Consider the following 21494-nt stretch of genomic DNA (forward strand, 5'->3'; position numbering starts at 1 on the left):
CCTTAGTCTTCCGCGGCTGGATGGAGAGATTTCTCTGTTATTTGTGTGATCACATTGGGCTCATCTGCACAATCCAGTTTTAATCTTCAACTCAGCCAGTAACTCTCGTTCTGTCTGCACAGTCCCTTCGGCCAGCACAGTGATGACATCTGCGGTAACCACAGTTCCTTAGGACACAGAGGCAGGAGGACCGCAGGTGGAGCACCAGCCTGGGATACCTCCCTGGGGAGACCTAGTCATGGATCTGTCAACCATACAGTCAGTTGTGGGGTGTGGAGCTCAGTGGTAGAGGGTCATCTCCTGGCATTTACAAGGCCCCGAGGTCAATCCCGCACAAACCTTTCGCCATGTAAAGGAATATATTCATAGACATCAGGACATGGACTATTCAGAGGGCTGTTACTTTACCTAGCACATCTCCTGGCCTTCAAAGATCCATGTCTGTCCCACATGCAAAATGACATTTCCCAAAATTCTAACCCTGTCAAAGTCCAAAAAAGTCTCCTATTCTAAAGCCCCAAGTTCTTATCAATCATCAAAATCAGAAGGAGGTCCCACTGTGGGTAGAGCCCGCCCCGCAGTGCGGTTTTGGTGGGTAGAGCCCGCCCCGCAGTGCGGTTTCGGTGGGTACAGTCTGCCCCGCAGTGCGGTTTCTGTGGGTAGAGTCCGCCTGCAGTGCGGTTTCTGTGGGTACGGTCTGCTCTGCATTGTGGTTTCTGTGGGTACGGTTTGCTCTGCAGTGCGGTTTCTGTGGGTAGAGCCCGCCCCACAGTGCTGTTTCTGTGGATAGAGCCCGCCCCACAGTGCTGTTTCTGTGGGTAAGGTCTGCTCTGCAGTGCGGTTTCTGCGGATAGAGCCCGCCCTGCAGTGCGGTTTCTCAGCCGTGGACCTGTACGACTCAGCCCTACAGTGTTCACCCGGCATGCATGGTGACCTGGGTTCGTTCCTAGCACTGCTGCCCACCGCCAATGGGATTTCTGGAACAAGCACAGCCCAACAACTGCAGGCACCTGGAAGGTGGAAGAGGAAAGGAAGCTACCCATTGGAAGCAATGTACAAATTCGTTTGAAGGGCGGGAGAGATGGCGCAGTATGTAAGAGTAATCACTGCTTTTGCGGAGGATCTGGATTTGGCTCCCAGAACCCCTATCAGGTAGTTTACAACTGCCTGTAACTCCAGATCCAGGGGATCCAATGTCTCTGACCTCCTTGGGTTTAACACAGATACACATAAATTAAAATATATGACCCTTTAAAATATTTTTAAACTCACCTAGGGTCTAGGTGTGGTATCACTTGACTTTAATCCCATCACTTGAGAGGCAGAGGCAAACAGATCTCTCTGAGTTTGAGGCCAGCCTGGTCTATATAGTGAGTTCCAGGTCAGCTGGAGTTACAAATTAAGGTCGTGTCTCAAAACACAACAAAACTCCACCTTGGAAAACTCTTTTAGGTTTTCAGAGTGGAAATCATCCTTCATGGCTTTGTCCTGCCCTCTGGGGCTCAGGGCCAACGGCATTAGGCACCTTTCCTAAAATGGTTCCTGTGAGAGCCGCTAGGACAGCTGCTCCAACATCCTGACACTTTTACTGTATTTCTTGTTTATTTACTTTTTTTTTTTTAAAGACAAAGTCTCACTATGTAACCCTGGCTATCCTGGAACCTGCACTGTAGACCAGGCTGGCCTCAGGCTCAGAGAGATCTGCCTGCCTCTGCCTCCCACTTGCTTGGACTTAAAAGGTTCATCCCGACTCAGGCCTTTTCTTTGGAGATAGTCTGGATATGTAGCCCAGGCTGGAAGCAAACTCTCCACCCTTTGCCTTAGCTTCGCTCCCATCCAAAGGTAAGAGCTTTCTGCTACCCTCTTTCCCATAATGCCTATCACTGTTTCAGAATGTCCTAACAATCTATCCAGCTGACTTCTCCACTAATGACACGATGTATAACAACAGAGACCTCATCTTTGTTTCTAGTTCTCTTCCCCAGGCACCTACAATAACGTCTGGAACATAAATCTTGCTCAATAAAAATTCCATGAATAAATTGCTAAATTGAGTTAAATGTGGAATAGGAAGCATGGCACTGGTGTGCGTGTGCGTGTGTGCTTGCACGCACGTGCCCACACACACACACACTTATGTTCAGACCCTACTCGCTGGAATCTGGTAGCATTCATTTATACGACAAAAGCCTTGGGAGATGTGAGAATTTCCGGACTCAGCTGAGCGTCTGGCCCATGGCACAGTTAGCATCTGTGCAACTCAAGACGGCTGGAGATGGAGCTTGATTGTCTGAGTGGCTCCTGTGCAACCTCAAAGGCATTTATTTTTGTTTGTTTTTTTGAGACAAGATTTCCCTGTGTAGCCCTGGCTGTCCTGGAATTTGTTCTGTAGACCAGGCTAGCTTCAGAGATTCGCTGCCTCTGCCTCCTGAGTGCTGGGATTAAAGGCGCGTGCCACCACAGCCCGGCCCCACAATGGCATTTATAAGAGGACACAGGACGCAGAAGTTACTGCGAGAAAGTGGTGATGACAGACAGATGTGTGTAGTAATAAGAGCGGCGGGGCTGCGTCCCCAGCACCCCGGCCGCCTGGCTAGCTTATGCCCGAAATAACAACACACAAACTGTATTCATTTAAACACTGCTTGGCCCATTTCGATCTAGCCTCTTCCAGGCTAATTCTCACATATTAATTTAGCCCATTTCTAATCATCTGTGTTGCACCCCAAGGTGCGCTTACCGGGAAGATTCTAGCCTATGTCCATCCTGGGTCGGAGCTGAATGGCGTGTGCCTCAGAGAGCAGAGCTATCACGTCTACCTGGGAGAGGGGAGCATGGTGTCTCTGAGCTCACTTCCTCTTCCTCCCAGCATTCTGTTCTGTTTACTCCTCCCACCTATGTTTTAACCTATGAGGGCCAGCCAAGCAGTTTCTTTATTGCTTAACCAATGAAATCAACAGATTGATATATGACACTCCCACATCACTTCCCCTTTTTCTGTTTAAACAAAAAAGGGAAGGCTTTAACATAGCAAAATTACATATAACAAAACAGTTATCAATTAAAAATTACAATATTTATATCTATTTTATCTTTATCATAACTAAGGAAAACTATAACTATCACTAACTATTCTTCAACTCTAAAGACTCCAGAAAGATACAATATTACCTAAGCAAACAAGAAATAAGCAACTTTAGCCGGGCGATGGTGGCGCACGCCTTTAATCCCAGCACTCGGGAGGCAGAGGCAGGCGGATCTCTGTGAGTTCGAGGCCAGCCTGGTCTACAAGAGCTAGTTCCAGGACAGGCTCCAAAGCCACAAAGAAACCCTGTCTTGAAAAACCAAAAAAAAAAAAAAAAGAAATAAGCAACTTTCAAACTCTAGAAATGACAGAGACATCTCGCTGCCTGGACAGTCACCCAAAGTTCCTCTGTACCGTTGGGGCATCCATCTTCGGCCTTCAGGCCCATGGTATCCAGCAGACATTTCCATGAAGCAGGAAAATTCAAAGTCAGTTCAGTCACTATCTGTTGTGTCCTGCAGAATGTCTTGCAGACTCCTTCATGAATCAGGAACCCCGAAAGATCATCTCACCTTAGGCAAGTTCAGTAGTCCTCTCTCTGCGGGTTCTCTGTGTCCAGTTTATGCAATAGTCCAGGCAAGAGCAGTTTCTTGCCCAAACGGCTATCAAACTCCAAAAGGTGCCTCTTCGATGCCCATCTTCCTCTTGAAGTAGATTGGTGCCACCAGGAGCAGACATGTCTCATTGTCATGAAAAGTCCTAAGTTATTAAAACATTTAAAAAGCCATATTCTATAATCTTTGAAAATACGAAGAATGCCTATCTAAAATATATCTATGCACACCTAGAAAATCTTAACTAACATGACTACAAACTTGACTATTATGATTATCTATTAACAATCTATATTTCTAATTATACATCACATTTTTAAATGAACTACACAATCACAATACCTTAATCAAGATCAAGAAATACATATACATATAACAAAATTGACCTTAAATCTCTATCAATAAAGCAAAATCTATACTAATGCAAATTATTCATACCTATATCATATCCCCCTTTAAATGTTAAAGAACGTTTATAAACCATATTTGGGAACATGGGCGCAGTTTTTTCTCTCCAAACTGCTTCCTGCTGAATGGGGGCGTCGTTAATTAGGTCTTTCATGGTGTAGCCTGTGTGCTAGTTTCATCTCAGTTGGCAGTTGAGCGAAGCAATTTTCTGAAGATGTTCACAGCAACCCTTCAGGAGGGCGTGGTCCATCATACCATATCGGAAAAGAAGAAATGAACAGGGTCTCATCCTCTGAGCTCACTTCCTCTTCCTCCCAGCATTCTGTTCTGTTTATTCCACCCACCTATGTTCTAAGCTATGAGCCCAAGCAGTTTGTTTATTACTTAACCAATGAAATCAACAGATTGATATATGACACTCCCACATCAGATGTGCTTTTGAATGGAAGATGGGTCCCCAGCCAAGGGGTGCAGGCAACAATTAGACCCAAAAGAGGAACAGATTCTGCCCTGAGCCACCAGCAGGAAGCAGTTCTGCACACTCTGCCTTTGCTGAGTGACAAGCTTTGGACTTCTCACCTCCAGAATTGTGAAATAATAAATGTAGCCTCTAAGTGTGAGAATTTGATAATGAGTAATAGAAAGTGTAGGTGTGCAATCCCAGCACCAAGGAGGCTAAGCCACAAGAACCGACAAGTGTGAGGTCAGCCTGGGCTACTTAGTGAGTAAGGCTAGAAAGACGGCTCACGGTTAAGAACACTTGCAGGAGACCCAGGTTTGGACCCGAGCACCCACATGGTGACTCACAGTGACTCATTTCAGGGGATCCTGTGCACACGCACAGAGATGAGTATAACCTAGAGAGGCTAATATTTGTGCTGACTGTAATGCAATGCCCACTGGTTTGCAAATATTAACTTTCCCCTCAGTTCAGAGCAATAGAACAAAAAAAATAAGCACCTAAGCTGGGCATGGTAATACTTTCTGGAAATCTCAGCACTTGGGAGGCTAATATAGGAGCACTGGGAGATCAAGGCCCGCCTGGTATAGATCCAGTCTCAAAACAATTACAACCCCAATCCAAGGCCTATTGAGAGGCTGAGGTATAAGGATTGCCAAGACTTCAAAGCAACCCTGGGCAACAAAGGGAGACCCTGTTTCAAAAAGCCAAATCAAAACCAGAGTAATAGAACTTTTTTCTTTTCTTCTTTTCTTTTTTTGACACAGGATTTCTCTGTGTAGCCCTGGCTGTCCTGGAGCTCACTCTGTAGGCCAGGCTGGCCTTGAACGCAGAGATCAGCCTGCCTCTGCCTTCTGAGCACTGAGATTAAAGGTGTGCGCCACCTTTACTACTTTAATACTGCCCAGCAGTATAGAACTTACTGGGCAATACAAACATTCTTTCTCAGCGACATTTGTACCTGGTTCTGGTGATGTGATTTATATTCTAAAAACATTAGAGCAAAAATCACCTATAAAACTTGAACTGCAATTTAGGGGAAGGGCAAACTGATCCAAGGGTGTGGCCGTGGAAGTGGCAGAGGGCCATCTTGAGTCACTAGATGAGGGCAGTATCCTAGGGAAGGGACAGCACTTAAAAACCAAAACAAACAAAAACCCCACCCTGGATCTTTTGACTTCATTGGACAACTTCATGCCAACTATGACTTACTTTTTTTTTAAAGACTAATTTATTTTTGATGTAGTCAGTGTTCTGCCTGCATGTATGTCTGCATGCCAGAAGAGGGCACCAGATCTCATTATAGACAGTTGTGAGCCACCATGTGGTTGCTGGAAATTGAACTTAGGACCTCTGGAAGAGCAGCCAATGCTCTTAACCACTGAGCCCCTAACTTAGACTTCTAAGGGTTAGTCTGGAAGTCCTGTGAACTCATAGCCATCCTCTGCCTCAGATTCCCGAGTGCTGAGATTTGCATGACGCATACCCAGAAAATGTTTCATTTTGTCTTTTCGAGACACAGTTTCTCTGCGTAGTTCCAGTTGTTCTGGAACTTTCTTCTGTAGACCAGGCTGGCCTTGAACTCAAGAGATCCATCTGCCTCTGCCTCCCAAGTGCTGGGATTAAAGGTTTGCGCCCCATGTCCTGGTCAATGGAAGAACTTATTAGATTCTCATCAGTTCCCTGGGACAAGAGTGACACTTATAACCCCTTATCAAAATGCTTCTTCTCTAGATGTGGCTGTAGGTAGCCTGTGTCTACTGACATCTTGGGAGAGCCGACTTAGCTGTTCATCTTTCTTTTCCCCGAATCACCTTGACTAACTAAAGAGATTTTTTGGGAATCACTATGAAGGCTTTTTTACAAAAGGCGTGCACTGGCCAGGCAGTGGTGGTGCATACCTTTAATTCCAGCACTCAGGAGGCAGAGACCAGAAACTCTGAGTTGGAGGCCAACTTGGTCTACAGAGAGAGTTCCAGGACAGCCAAGGCTACACAGAGAAACCCTGTCTTGAAAAAACAAACAAACAAAAAAAATCAAAGCAAACAAAAGGCATGGACTGTACACTTGATATGGCTTTGTTGCAAAGACGAATTAATAGTTTGTGTTATGGTGTATGTATATGTGTGCGCATGTTCATATCCGTGTGGGTGCAGGCAGAGGTCAGAGGACAACCACCTTCCACCTTGTCTCTTGTTTACCAGGCTAGCTGGCTTTCAGGCTCTTGGGGACTCCTGTGTCCAACTCCCATCTCCCCACTGGGATGGCACATGTGCACACCACGTATGCTTCATGTGAGCTCTGAGGATCTGATCATAAGAAATTGGACAAAGATAGCAAATGGGTCAGGAGTGAGCCTATAGACCAGGCTGGCCTCGAACTCACAGAGATCCGTCTGCTTCTGCCTCTCAAGTACTGGGATTAAAGGCATGCGCCTGTCTCTTACACTCAGTGATTCTACTACTTTCAGGGAGTCCGTGTGATGCCCAGCACGTATAAACTTCCTAAAATGAGCCACTTTATGCTGAGGGGAGAGGCTGCTCCCTGGACACCAAGCAATCCTGATGCTCGCTATGGAAACCTAGGCCCTCTAACTCACTGTTTTCCAGTTGAGATCAAAGCAAGTCCCATATACAGACAGCAAGAAGCATGCAATCTAGGACCAATACTCCAGCTGTTGGCTGGCTACCAGCCAAATGACGATGGGCAGGGGCCACTTGGCCAGTCTCCCATTCTGTCCCTTCCCAGATGGTCAGGAAGTGTACGAGGCTGTCTCCTCTGGCTCTGTCAGGACTCAGCACAATTACAGGCAGTGCTGGCTGAGCAGTGGGGTCTTGTGAAAGCAGGATGGGACAGGGTGACTGGAAAGCCCTAGAGATCAAAGCCAAGGACCACAGAATCTAACCAAGCCTGGGTCAGGAGCAGCTTCCTCCTGAACCATGCATGTGTCCTCATGAAAAGCTACATCCTTCTCTGGAAACTAGGCACCTGGAGGAGAAGCTCTTGAGAATTCGGAATCAGGGACCAGCAAGATGGTTCAGCAGGTAAGAGCACTTGCCACACAAATCTGGCAACTTGAGTCTGACCTTGGAACCCACAAAGGACGAGGAGAAGCTAGCCTTAAAAGTTAACCTCTGACCTGCATGCCTGAACACACACACACACGCACACACACACACACACACACACACACACACAATTGGGGGTGGGGGCGGACAGGGTTTCTCTATGTAGTCTTGGAGCTTTCTATGTAGACCAGGCTGGGCTCAGACTCAGAGATCCACCCACCTCAGCCTCCTGAATTCTGGGATTAAAGTCACCATACCAGGTTACACACCATTTCTTTTTCATTCCTGAGACACAGTCCTTCTAAGCAGCCCTGGATGACTGGAATGTGCTATGTGGTCTAGGCTGGCCCCGATACCGAATCAGGACCTGCAGGCAGCTCGCGTGTCTTGTAAAAACCAGGTTCCAGGCTCCTTTGCCTACTTCCATTGGACAGTACCCATAAGCCAGGCAGCGGCCACTGTGGGGGATGGGTCCCTAAACACCCCTCTTTTTTTTTTTAAATATTTATTTATTATTATGTTTATAATATTCTGTCTGTGTGTATGTCTGCAGGCCAGAAGAGGACATCAGATGTCATTACAGATGGTTGTGAGCCACCATGTGGTTGCCGGGAATTGAACTCAGGACCTTTGGAAGAGCAGGCAATGCTCTTAACCACTGAGCCATCTCTCCAGCCCTAAACACCCCTCTTATATATAAAAGGCAGTGCCCATCTCAGGTCACAGGACCTGTCCCGCTGGCTTCTCTCCCTGGCAACTTCTTACAACCGTAGCATTCCACATGAATGCCCCACTGAGAACTACTCTTCCTGTCTGGTCACGTGTTTCTCAGATGTCTCTTCCTCTTGGCCTCAGGCATGCCACTGGTACCTCTCACACACCCACCTCGCCCGCCCGTGGCCCAGCACTGGGCTAGGCAGCTGATAGTTTCAGGGACATGGATCCCAGTGAGTGTGAGCTCTCCATGGCCCTCCACAACCCCCTTAAGAGCCAGCCTGCTGTGGTTGCACTTCTACAGAAGTCTGGTCTGAGCCTGTCTAGACTGGGGCTGGCAGCAGTGTTGGCCAGGGAGAATGGAGAATGGATGCTTGGCGGTCTGGGCCAGCCTTTTCAGGAACACACAGGCACGAGTGTGCCAAGGTTATTTTTTTCTTTCTTTCTTTCTTTTTTTTTTTTTAATTTTTTACAAAACCATGTGTCCCAGACAAACAGGACATTGCAAACTCTCTCCCAGGCCTTGTGGCGTGAAGGGGAGGACTCCAGGAATGAGCAGCTGCCAGCCCCACAAGAGCCATATGCCCTCTGCACAGGGCCAGCGTGAGAGTGGGTTCGGCTGGAGGCCTGCCCTGCCTCCACAGACGCTGGGTCTCTGCTTCTCCCAGTGCCTGCAAGGGAAGGAGAGAGAAATGGGTCTGACAGGAGACAGGAAGGCCAGTGCCAGGGATGGGGCGTGTCCACCATATCTCACCAAGAACATGTGGCATTATCCAATGGTTATGGTGATGCCAATGATGACCGCCAAGATGAGCACAGTGACAGAAACACAGATGGCAATCATGACTTTTTTCTGTGAGAGAGGGAGGGTCATGGAAAGTCGCTCTGGAGAGCCCACGGCTGGGGCAAGAGACGAGGCTTACCTTCCTCGCCTTCTTCTGGTTCTCTAGGGCCATCTTGACATGCTCTTGCCCACGTTCCACATAGTCTGCTGAGCTCAGGATGTTCTTCTCAATCCGGTTGATCATCTCCCCCTGCTCAGGAAAGGGACAGTTCAGAGAGGACAGATAACCAGGCATGGACGCAGGGAACAGTTACCCTGCCCAGCCCAGCCTAAAATGATCAAGATAGTCATTGTTGTTTTTGTTTTTCTTTTCTTTTTTTTAAAAAATATTTACTTATTTATTATTATACAATATTCTGTCTGTGTGCATGTCTGCAGGCCAGAAGAGGGCACCAGACCTCTTTACAGATGGTTGTGAGCCACCACGTGGTTGCCGGGAATTGAACTCAGGACCTTTGGAAGAGCAGGCAATGCTCTTAACCACTGATCCATCCTCCAGACCTTTGTTTTGTTTTTCAAGACAGGATTTCTCCATGTATCCCTGGCTGTCCTGGAACTTGATCTGTAAACCAGGCTGGCCTTGAACTCACAGAGAAATGCCTGCCTCTGTCACCACTGCCTGGCTAGTCAAGACATTCTTGGCAGAAAAAAACTAACAAAGATCTGGCAGGACAACAGCTGAGAAATGTTCAGAGCAAGCACTGCTTCAAGGCTCCAGCACTGTCATGTTGTCCCTTCTCTCTGCCCCTGTGTCCCATATACCCTCCATCTGTAGCGGAGGCCTGCAGTCGGTGCCTTGCATGGTAGCACCTTTCTCACAGACAGTAAACTTCTGTCTGAATTCACCCACTCTAGGCCTGTCTCCATCCCTCTCCCTGCCTCCTCCTGGTATTCCCACTGGATCACAGCCCTGTCCCATGACTGCCAGCTGCAAAAGAGACTGGCTGCAGCACCGTGGAGTTCAGATCAGGTTGGGACAAGGCTGGAAGCTCACCTGGACCCCTACAGCCAGGCCTATGGGCACCACTCCAACCTTCTAGAGACTGAGAGGCTGGCCCTGTAGGAACAGCTCTCCACAGCTCTAACAGCATTAAGGCGGGGGGGGGGGTTGTCACAGCAAGAGAAGCCATGATCAAGGCCATGCCCAGGTGACATGCAGGCTGGAGGCACAGGTGGGACCCTATGGATCAAGGAGTGACACTGAGGTGACTGTGGAAGTGGGGAGAGTTCGGCTAAGGATGGGGGGGGGCACGTGGGAGCATGCCCCATCTTGGAAGAACATAAAAGCCCAGGTAAGTGTCTTAGGGTGGAACTTAACTCCAGGTCACAGCGAGGGCTTCAGGCAGCACAGGGCTTCCCTGGGTACCCACCTGCATCTCCACCTCGGTCGCTAGAAAAGTGAAGATCTCATGAAGCTCCCGGATGCTGCGCTCCAGCTGCTGGATCTCACTGTGTCGTGCCGAGATCTCATTCAGGGCCTGGCGTGTCACCTGTGTGTCCTTCAGTATCTGGAGGGCAGACAGGAATTGGTGAAGATGTTACAGGGATGTTACAGCAGCTGGTCCAAAGCTTCTGCTGAGCTTCTGGAACTGCCCTCTAAGCTATGACCCCAGCATTCCAGGCCATTCCTGTCTGGGCCTTGGTCTGCCCTCCACACAAAGAAACCAGGTCTCAAAGACAGAAGGCCCCAGAGGGACACTGGCTGTGGTCACTCACATTGGACACGAACACTTCACTCTGCCCGCTGTCCAGCATCTGCTCCAGCTCCTCGTCAGACACCATCCCAGCATTGGCTGTAACAGGAAAGGTCAGGTCAGAGCCAAAAGCCAGTTGAGCGCTCCCAAGCATGCTGGGCGAGGGGGCCAGAACTCACTGATCCTCAGCTGCCTGCGGATGCGCTCCACGTTCTTCTCGCGGTACTCCGACTGCATTGAATTGCACTTGTTGATGAGCTCGACAAACTGCTGCGACAGGACCCCGTGCTAAGAACAGAAAGTCTGGCTGGGCATCAGCAGGAACTACCTGGACGTGCCGACGCCACAACCACCTCGGGACCTTGGCAGGCTCCCTCACTCCTCGAACAAAAGCCAAAGGTCTTGTCAGGGCCCCCATTATGCCCATGACTTTGCTTCCTCCCACCCCTCCTCACTACTTCCCTCTCTTTCCTTCCTCTCCAGTAGCTTCTTCCTCAACAAAACATGCTCACATCAGCCTCTGCACACTGTTCCTTCTGCCTAGAATGCTCATCCCCAAAGCACCTTTAAGTCTTCAATCCTTTATTTTATTTTTTAAATTTGTATTATTATTATTTTATGTGTATGGGTATTTTGCCTGCATGTCAAACCCCGGAGACTGGAGTTACAGAAGACTGTGAGCCACCACGTGGGTGCTGAGAATCAAGGTCCTCTGGAAGGACAGCTGGCACTTTTAACTGCTGGGACATCTCTCGGGCCTTACTTATTTTTTATTGGTTAGCTGGTTTTGAGTCCTAGCTGTACATAGCTCAGGATGGTCTTAAGCTCACTGAGGGTGACTCCTTGATCCTGTCTCTACCTTCGAAGTGCTATGATTACTTGACTAGATTCACTTCTTTTTGAGTTCTTTTTTTTTGAGACAGGGTTTCTCTGTAGCTTTGGACCCTGTCCTGGAACTAGCTCTTGCAGACCAGGCTGGCCTCAAACTCTCAAAGATCTGCCTGCCTCTGCCTCTGGAGTGCTGGGATTAAAGACGTGCGCCACCACCGCCTAGCTCTTTTTGAGTGCTTAATTTTGATCTTATTTTTATTTAGTTTGAGACAGGGTCCCATGTAGCCCAGGCTGGCCTCCTCTCATCACAGTGTGTGCCAACAGGGAGCTGCGTTATGCGGTGGTGGGAATCTAACCTAGGGCCCTGTGCATGCTGGGCAAGCACTCTAAGAACCGATTGACACCTCCAGCCCTTAGTTATTTTTTAAATTTATTTGGAGGTGGGAGGGACTAGGGAGATGGCTGAGAGTGTAAAAATGCTGGCTGTGCAAGCATGACAACCCATCGTCAAGGATCCCAGAACCTAGGTAAAGAGCCAGATGTGGTGGCATGCATGCTGCTGTGATCCCAGCATGTCTAAAGTGAGACGGGAGGCAGAGGCAAGAGACTCCTAGCGCAGCAGCAGACACAGACATACCCCACCACAGCAAGGGGAAAGCTGACCTCAACATGGGCGCCGTGGCGGGCATATGTATCCGCACACATACACAGAAGAAACAGATACTTTCTGTATATCGGCTAGTGAAACCAGGGCCTCCCAGGCTAAGTACAAAGTCCACCACTCAGATCTACTCTTCCCCTCATTTAAATGACACTCCTTCCCCTGCCAGCACTTTCCCTCCTTTTCTGCTGTTTTAACCCCTAGTACTTATTAGATTATAAAATAATTTAAGCCAGGTGGGGTGGCTACACCTTTAATTCCAGCACCGGGAAGGCAGAATCGAGGAGACCTGCAGGTCTGAGCACAGCCTTATCAACATAGTGAGTTCCAGTCCAGTGAGATCTATTTAGTGAGACCTTGACTCAAATAGTAAAAAATAAAACACTGATTTAGTGACTGGTGTGCCCCACTAGAATGTAAATGTCTCAAGGGTAGAATTTTTAGTTTAAAAGTCTGGCACACAGTCACTCGGTGTGCATTGTTGAAGGCTGACTGAATGCCACTGCCGCTGTTTCGGAGGCAGGTACCCTCACCAACTCAAGGGCACCATGCTACTACCGTGGGCAACAGGACCCTCTCACACCAATAACCACCACAGGTGCCCTCTTATGGGTCCTGCTTCTCCCCTGATTCCTTCACAAGCACTTCTGAACTCCCACTTCTGCGTCCTTTCAAGATGTGCAAACCTCCCTCCTACTCCAGTCTTGACCTCCACAAATCCCAACCGCTCTTCACTCTGTACCCAGAGGGGCCCTGTCAGGTCGCGTCAAATCTCCTCACTAAGACACTGCCTGATAGGACTTCCACTTCACCGCTGCCCCACAACTCCTTCCTCTTAAAAGTGTTTTTTGAAATATATATTTTCATATTTTTAATTATGTGCATTCATCTGTGGGTAGTGCCGGCTCCTGAAGAGGTCTCAGAGGCCTTGCCCTAGAGCTGACAGATGGTTGGGAGCTACCTGACTTGGGTGCTGTGTCAGGGACCAGCAATAGCTGAACTGAGTTCCCCTGCAAAAGTGGTACAGTCCCTACATTATTCGTTAATATAGCCCTTTAGTGTGTGTGCACAGAGGAGGGCATGTGTGCCATGGCACGTATGTAGAAGTCAGAGGACAACTTGCAGGAGTCAGTTCCCCTTCTGCCATGTGGATCAGTGACTGAATGAGGTTGTACGGCTTAGAAGCAGACACCTTTACTCACTGATCCACTTTGCCAGCCCCTCTTCATCTTCTGAATTTTATCTATGGAGTCAAGGATGTCCTTGCTTGTCATTTTTTCTTCTTTTTATTTATTTTTTGGTTTTCCAAGATAGGGTTTCTCTGTGCAACAGTACTGGCTATCCTGGAACTGGCTCTGAAGACCACGCTAGCCTCAAACTTACAGAGATCTGCCTGCCTCTGCCACCATACCTGGCTCTTTTAATTATTATTACTTTTTTTAAATTTATGAGCATGGGTGTTTTGCCTACATGTATATTTGTGTGAGGTGTCAGATCCCCTAGATCTGGAGTTACAGATGGTTGTTAGCTGCCATGTGGGTACTGGGAATTGAACCAGGTCCTCTGGAAGAGCAGTCAGTACTCTTAACCACTAAGCTATCTCTCCAGCCCTGCTTGCCAGTTTTTGTTTGTCTCTTCCCTGAAGAGAGCAATTAGGGACCAAGTTCTACATGAGAAATATCTTTGTTCCCTATTCAGTCCAAATTCCCCATTCGGTTTTGGGAAAGTGTATCTCCCATAGCCAGGCCTACGTCACGTCTGACACAGCACATTCTCTTCGAAGGGAGGAGGCAGGGTGCTATAATGGACTGAGCATTGGAGACCGGGATCCTTTACCTATATACCAAGTTCCTTCTCTTTGTTAAGCATAAGCTTCTGCATATAGAAGATCATCAGGACAGACAGAGATCTAAGTGCGACGCGGTTACCACTCTGAAACCTAAGAAACACCTGCTGGAATGCCCTAGCTCCAGGAAAGCGAAACCTACCTGGGTTTTTTTCATTCTTGTGTTGACTGAGTTATAATTCTCATCAGCTTCTTCCTTTGGGGGCTCTATGGCTGTGGGAGAAACACAAGGGTTGCTAGAAAGCAGGTTTTGCCCTGAGACTTCTAAAACTTGTTTGGGAAGCCAGCTGATTTCTGTCTGGGCTAGCATGATCTACATATTGTGTCTCCCAAAAAACAATAAAAGGTTTAAAATATATAATACAAAAATTTAAAAAAATTGTTTGGGGACCAGAACATAGGGCCACATCCAACTTTCAGCTACATAATAAGGAGGTTCTTGTCTTCACAGAATTTTTATTACAAAGTGACTTATGAGCAGGGACGTATATTAGTAGTGACACATAATGATGGCAGAGGAAGAGCGAGGAGGAGGGAAGAAAAAAAGAAGGAACTAGGAGGAGGAGGAAGAAAGAAGGAAGTGAGATCAGTCAGTCAGCTGGCATGGTTGGGGCAGGCCTTTAATTTAGTCCCAGCACTCAAGAGGCAGAGACAGATGGATCTCTGTGAATTCGAGGCCTGCCTGGATTACATAGAAGGGAGAGGTGGGGGAGGAGGAGGCTAATTCTGAACTTCTAAGAGAAGTTTCTCTTTGTATTACACCAGTGGGTTCCCACAAGTGTGAAGCGGTCTCCTAAGAAATCCCTCACCTGTCTGCTCAAAGAATACACACTGGACCAAGAACTAAAACAGTAAGGAGCTTTGAATTTAAATTTAAAATAATAATAAAGGAATCTGAGAGACCAGCACGTGCAATGAAAACTATCATGGCCTGGATGCCACAGGGCAGAGATCCTGGGTCTAGACCCAGGCCTGCTGTGTGACCTGGATATATCACTTGACTGTGTAGGCAACAATGCCCCAGCAACAGGGCTGAATCACAGGGAATGACCTGGCCGAGGCCCTTGAAATTCATTCACCTTTTAGCTGTGCCCGGACCTCTCTCCCCAGCTGTTTGATCTCCTCGCGCAGGTTCTGGAGGCCCTGCTTCATGCCTAAACGAGAGAAGGTCACACTTCCAAACCACAGCCTCTACCACAAACCACAACCAAACCCACCCTGGCTAGCATCTAATATAGAACTACATCCCCCATAATCCACCGGGCTGACGTGCGTGAGCCCGGATTTCGCTTACTCTCCTCGGGAAGGGGCGTGGCCAGAATGGTGACCTGCTGTTTCTCCAACTCCCGGACTTTACTCTCCAATTTGGCCATAGTTTGCCGAATTGTCTGGACCTAGGGAGGAACCAAGGGAACTGAAGACATAAGTGGTACTGTAATCCTCCCTACTCCTCGGTCCCCCGGACCCTTACCTTCTGGAAGAACTCGTCGTCCGGGCTGCCCAGCCGGGCGGTACCTGGGTGCACCACCAGCGCGACTCGAACCTCATCTTCATCGTCCGAGCTGTTGTCCCCCTGCCAGGGCCGGAGTCATTGGCACTGCTTGCCTGCTGCGGTTCTCGTCCCGCAGGAACCATGGGCTTCCGGGATTTTCCTTCCTGGCCATCAGCCACCCCTCCCGGACCCCAAACCAGGAGTCCTCAATCCAGGCGCGCCCGCCCGGCCCCAGCTTCTAATTCCAGCACCGCCCTCCCGGCCCCAGTTTCTCACCTGCCTCAGCTCATGGGTCCTGTCACGCATGGCGGCCGGAGCGCCCCGTCCCCGGACCTGAGCCCCGAGGGCCTCAAGGTTCTAAGTTTGGAACTCCTGCACCTCTCTCTCACACTTGACACCCCCTTCCTCACCCTGCGAACCCCAACACCCCCACGAGCCTCTAAAGGCCCCACCCCTTTCACCATCCACAGCCGCCGGGAGGAACCCGACCATAGGACCCCCAAAGTTCTACAAGTTGGAATTCCCTTCTCTTCCCCCCATCCTGCTCCCGCAGTTGCGGCCCCGCCCCTCGGCGGATGATTCCGAGCATGCGCACGAAGTCCTGTCTCTTCCTCGCTAGAGGGAAAGGCGGAGGTCGGAAACAGTCGCAGCCGAACGGAAGCCAGGCTGCCTGGATCGAGAGCCCGCACCCCCCCCCCCCTTCACCGGAACATCTCATATTAGAACTGAAATCTAGTTGCCCAAAGGGTTGGGAATGCGTCATTTGCACGCAGTCTGAGAGCCTCGTATCTCACATCACCCCATGGCGCCCCCTCATCACGTGACAGACCAGGCCCAGCTCCGCGGGCTGCGCTCCCGACAGCTAGTCACGTGTTCCGGCGCTGTCAGCGACGTCTCGGACTTCAGTCTCGCGACGTCCCCGACACCCCTGTGCCTGAGCTGTACCCCTAAAGCTTTTTGGAGGTGGGGAGGGATACACTTCCCACTCCCCGCCACCTACCGAGGATACCCTTGTAGAATTCACTTTTTGTTTTCATCTTGGGTTCTAGGGCGTGGGCAAACCGCTGATTTACATTTAGGGGCTGTCAGTATCATGGGACCTTGAGAGTCAGAAAATAATGAGATCCGAGTCTACCGCGTCAGAAGATTGCAGGGTTTTGTAGGCAGAGAATCTGGGGGTGGGAAGTGACCTCTGCCAAGGTGGAGCTCCCACACACACACACCCTGCGTCCTCCTGGCACAGCCTCTGACAGGTGGGCGGCCTACGCCCTGCATGATCACTGCAGTCCCGCTGAGCTCACCACCGTCAGAGCAGCTAGGACCGAGAGAAATGGATTGTTACCTCCGCAGCCCTGCCTGCCTTACAACTGAAGATCGAGCATGACTTGCTCTTCTTTCACGACTCCCCAGCACCAGATTCGGCTCTTGGCATATAATAGACCCTCACAGAAGACTTGATCCGAGTACGAGCCCTTCATGTATCTGAAATTAAAGCCCGTGGCTTCCTGATCTTTAGGCTTCGCTCACTGTGCCATTTTCCCAGTTTTGTCTCTCTGGACATACGTTCACGTGACATATTTATTGGGTACACACTATGGAACAAATACTGTTTTAGGAGCCAGTGACACATCAGGGACCAACAGACTAAAACCCGATGCACTTGTGGGGCTTCCGTTGTCTAGAAGCCCCCCCAAAGTCCCTCAGCAGGTGTCAGCACAGCTAAAAATAAGAATTATATTTCTTGAGAGGAGGTTCAACACAGGAAGCAACAGTGTGTCCCCCTCTAGTACGTTCTGGTCAAGAAGCCTAGATTTCTGAGCCCGAGTTGCTATGGACTTTTGGAGAGTCATATTATGTCTCTGGGCCTTGATCTTCCATCTCTGTACTACAAGTGACTGCATACGATGGGGTCTCATCAAGACTGGAAACTGGCAAGTGCGCTCTGATCCCATGCATGGGTCCTGAGCTTTGATACTTAATGTGGCTTGCCTGGAGCTGGAAATGAGAGAGCAAGGACAATATGGCCCCGACCACCCCGCAGAGGGAATGCAACGTTGGGTTTCTCAGGAGGCCCAGCTCCGCCTGGTGTGGTCCCCTGAAGATGATGTGGAGAAAACTGACTGCTGGGGGTCTGACTTCAGGGTCTCATGATGTTGACAGCCCCCAAATGTAAGTCTTCAGTCTTCCCATGCCCCTGGAGCCCCGCCCCACAAAAAAAAAGATAAAAATGAATTCTGCAAGGGTATCCTTGCGTATTGGCTGCCACCTCTCTACCTAACCACTACTTGCCTCCTACTCGTCCCCTCCCTCGGATTCTCTGGTTAGTAAAGGGGTGGGGCCGAGGTGACTCTTGGATACCTGTCTTCTAGCCCTGTTCTGTCAGATTCAATTTCCCCCTTTGACATCTAGGTTTTACAGTTTCTTCCCTGCTAAGGCAAGAACTGGATGGCATCGAGAACGGTTAAGGTGAGGAAAGATATGGTAGGGTCTTGTAGACTGCTAAGGCTTTGCCACTTGCGTTTGTAAGTTCTGTCTCTCTCTGTGCCCTTCGGTCATCTCTGCCCATTTCCCAGCCTCTTGGTCTCCAGCTGCAGTGTCGAGTATTTGGGGCTTCTATTTCGAGTATCTCAGGGTTATAATATTATTATTTCATTTGTGGTCTCTGGGTGTGATCACAGGTATTAAGGTTCCAGGAGGCTGGGACCTCATTATTTTCCTACTGTCAAGGTCTCATGATGCTGACAGCCCCCAAGTGGAGTGATGTTTGGAGCAAACAGGCAATTGGTGGAGCTCCCCACTGCTGAATGCTGTTCCTCCTAGACCCTTCCTAGCCTTGAGTCTGGGTTTCTATAGTGGGTTTTGGATATGTAGGTATTAGTGGGCTATATATTCCATCTGTCTGTCTGAAACTCAAGCTCTAATGGTCCTCAGGCTTAGCAACCTGTCCTGTCCTGGAACCAGGTGACCTGGGCTGGGCTCCCTGCTCATTCATTTAACCTCTCTGCTTTAGTGCCCATCTGAAAAGAGAGAGAGAACAGTAGCATTAAACTCCTAGTGTTTGATCAGAACTGAATAAGAAACCTGCTATGGGCTGACGTTGTGTGTTTGCCATTCTGGATGATGATGATGGGGACTATTTCTCTGGGGATTTCAGTAGCCCAATGCCTCTGCCAGAGATTCCACTCTTCCTACCCTTGCCATTTCCTGAGTCCCACTGTGCACCAGGTGCTAGGCTAGCAGTCTTGTCAATCCTGTACATTTCTTCTGTCTCTCAGGCCCTATATTTTGCTTAGCACTAGAATATAAAGTCTCTGAGGACAGGAATTTCCACCTGCCCTATACACTGCTGGGTCTCCAGTACCCACCATGGTACCTGGCACATACTACTGGTTGTTAATGAATGAAACCCTTTCTTTTGCATTTAATATTTGTGTAACACATTTAATATATGCATGAGGCACCAATATAAACATTTTATAATATTAATTCATTGAGCAGGGCATGGTAACACATACCCGTAATCCCAGCACTTGAGAGGTAGAAGCAGGAGGATGAGGGGTTCAAGGCCAGCCTCAGTTACTTACCAACTTTGAGGCCAATAGAAGTTATATGAAAAGCAAAGGCTGTGTATAGAGCACGTGAGACAAGCATGAAGCCCTGGGTTTTACACTTAGCACCACATAAACCAGGACAGTGGTACTCACTTGTAATCCCAGCACTCAGGAGGTGGAGCTAGGAGAATCAGAAGTTCAAGATCATCCTAAGCTACGTAATGAGTCTGAGGTCTGCCTGGGCTACAAGAAAATGTAGGGGAAAAAGCATTGGAAGCCACATGACACTTCTGTGACATGGGGGTGCTGTTGCTGTCTTTCTTTTCCAGAACAGGAAACTAGAGTTGGTGTGCCTAAGGTCACGTGGCTAGTAAGTGCCCTTGTTAGGATTTGAAGCCAGACACGGCTCTAGGGTCTGCCCTTCATGTGTTGGTTTTGTTGTTGGAGTTTCTTGCTGAGAACCTGTACAGCAGACAGACCTGGAGGGGACTTTCGCCCGTCCTCCGGCAGGTGTTTGGTTTTTGAGGTAGGGTCTTGTGCAGGCCTGGAGCTTACTGTGTAATGGAGGGTGGTTAGAGTGGTGTGTTGGGGTTACAGAATTGTGCCACCATCCCAGGACTGCGCATTGCTAGGGACTGAACCCAGGACTTCGTGCATGTGCAGTAAGCCCTCTGCCTGTGAACTACACCCCTAGCTGCAGGGTCTGTGCTATAACTAAGATCACCAGCTAGGCACTGGGACTTGGTGTTAAAATACTTTCCTCACATGCCCAAGGCCCTGAGTTCAAGTCCCAGCATTCCCAGCAATTACAAGGAAAGGCAGAAGAGGAGAACGGGGAGAAAGGAAAGAAGGGCTGTCCCAGCATCCAAGGGATTCCACCTGTTCATACCCTACTTGAGATGTCTCCGTGGAGGAAGGGGCAGACTGTGCTGGATTGACCCTCTTCTCTGTGTTATGGGTTCTCTCTGCCATGCTTGCTGTGTTGGCACTGAGGCAGACCTTAGTTCCCTCTCTCTACCTACTTCGTCCCCAGGAGCCAAGGATAACCTTGGCTCTGTTAATGGCCTCTGTTCCCTCTGTAGACAGCACTCAGCCTGTGGTTTTCTCAAGCCCATAGACCACAGAGATGAAGCTTCAGCCTCAGGAGTGTGTTTGAGAGTTAGCACTTGGCCACCTTCTAGAGTTCCACCCAGGACCTCCCATTCCTCAAACTACCGTTGCTTCCATGGCTTTATCTGACATACAAGTCGAGGCCTCCCAGGCTATAGTGCAAATGTTCTCCGGGTCTGGAATCAATAGGTCTCCTAGAGGTCTCAGCCTGGCTGTCCCCTCCTGGACATGTATCAGACAGCAAACATTGCCCACTCTGATAGCCTCCTAAACCCAATCCTCTTCATCGCATGCATACTGTTCTTGTGGGTGACACTGGGTCACCAGGCACTGTTTCGTCCTTGAACTCTAGTCTAAGGTGATAGAGGGGTCAGGTGAGCTGTTCAGTGGTAGTAAATATACACAAAGCCCTGGATTTCACCTCCCGGTTGCCCTGGGCACTGAAAAAACAAACAAGCGGCCATACAGATGGGTCAAGTAACTTGTTAGAATGTTACAAGAAAAATAACTCTGGCAGGCATAGTGGCTCCACTCTTTACTACCAGTACCTGGGAGGCAGAGGCTGACAGACCTCAGTGAGTTCAAGGCCAGCCTGGTCTACATGGTAAGTTTCAGAACAGCCAGCGCCATTGCTATGTAGAGAGAGAGGCCCTGTCTCAAAAACAAAACAAAAAACACAAAATAAAAAGAAAAGAAAGAAAGAAAGAAAGAAAATAACAACTGTGGGCAAGCATGGGTTTGTAAGCTTGGAAGCTGAGTCCTGAGGTGCCTAAGGCAGAATGAACATTCACGTTTGAAACCAGCCTGTGTTATAGATCAACAATCTGAGCCAGGCTGTGGTGGCGCACACCTTTAATCCCAGCACTCGGGAGGCAGAGGCAGGTGGATCTCTGTGAGTTTGAGGCCAGCCTGGTCTACAAGAGCTAGTTCCAGGACAGGCTCCAAAGCTACAGAGAAACCCTGTCTCGAAAATTTAAAAAAGAAAAGAAAAGAAAGAAATCTTGGGAAGTCTTCTAAGAAGAGTTCCAGGGCTCAAAGGTTAAGAGCACATTCAAAAAGATTCAAATCCTCAACACCTAGACTAGTCACAACTGTGGTTCCAGTCATCCATGATAGCATACATATGGTGCACACACAGAGAGACAGGCAAAGCACTCACACACGTAGAACAAGTCT

At 48.9% G+C, this 21494-nt stretch overlaps 1 protein-coding gene across 2 annotated transcripts; it reads right to left on the minus strand.

Moving 5' to 3' along the window:
* Window positions 1-8719: 8719 nt before the first annotated feature.
* Window positions 8720-16266, minus strand: Stx4 (syntaxin 4). 2 transcript variants are annotated; one of them, XM_041666596.1, is made up of 11 exons: window positions 15934-16247; window positions 15637-15738; window positions 15460-15559; window positions 15245-15319; window positions 14308-14378; window positions 11007-11115; window positions 10850-10926; window positions 10504-10641; window positions 9213-9323; window positions 9044-9142; window positions 8819-8960 (listed from the first exon to the last, which is right to left on the minus strand). In XM_041666596.1, exons 1-10 carry the CDS (start codon window positions 15961-15963, stop codon window positions 9059-9061), a joined length of 897 nt encoding a protein of 298 aa, XP_041522530.1. In that variant the 5' UTR covers window positions 15964-16247; the 3' UTR covers window positions 8819-8960; window positions 9044-9058. The 2 variants fall into 2 exon arrangements, with proteins under 2 accessions (XP_041522529.1, XP_041522530.1); XM_041666595.1 differs by lacking the exon at window positions 9044-9142 and having other exon boundaries at window positions 8720-8960; window positions 15934-16266.
* Between the last annotated feature and the right edge of the window lie 5228 nt (window positions 16267-21494).

The sequence above is a fragment of the Microtus oregoni genome, unplaced genomic scaffold (genome assembly GCF_018167655.1).
Source record: "Microtus oregoni isolate MIOR12 unplaced genomic scaffold, Mior012 000016F_ref0000370, whole genome shotgun sequence".
In the NCBI taxonomy this organism is placed as follows: domain Eukaryota; kingdom Metazoa; phylum Chordata; class Mammalia; order Rodentia; family Cricetidae; genus Microtus; species Microtus oregoni.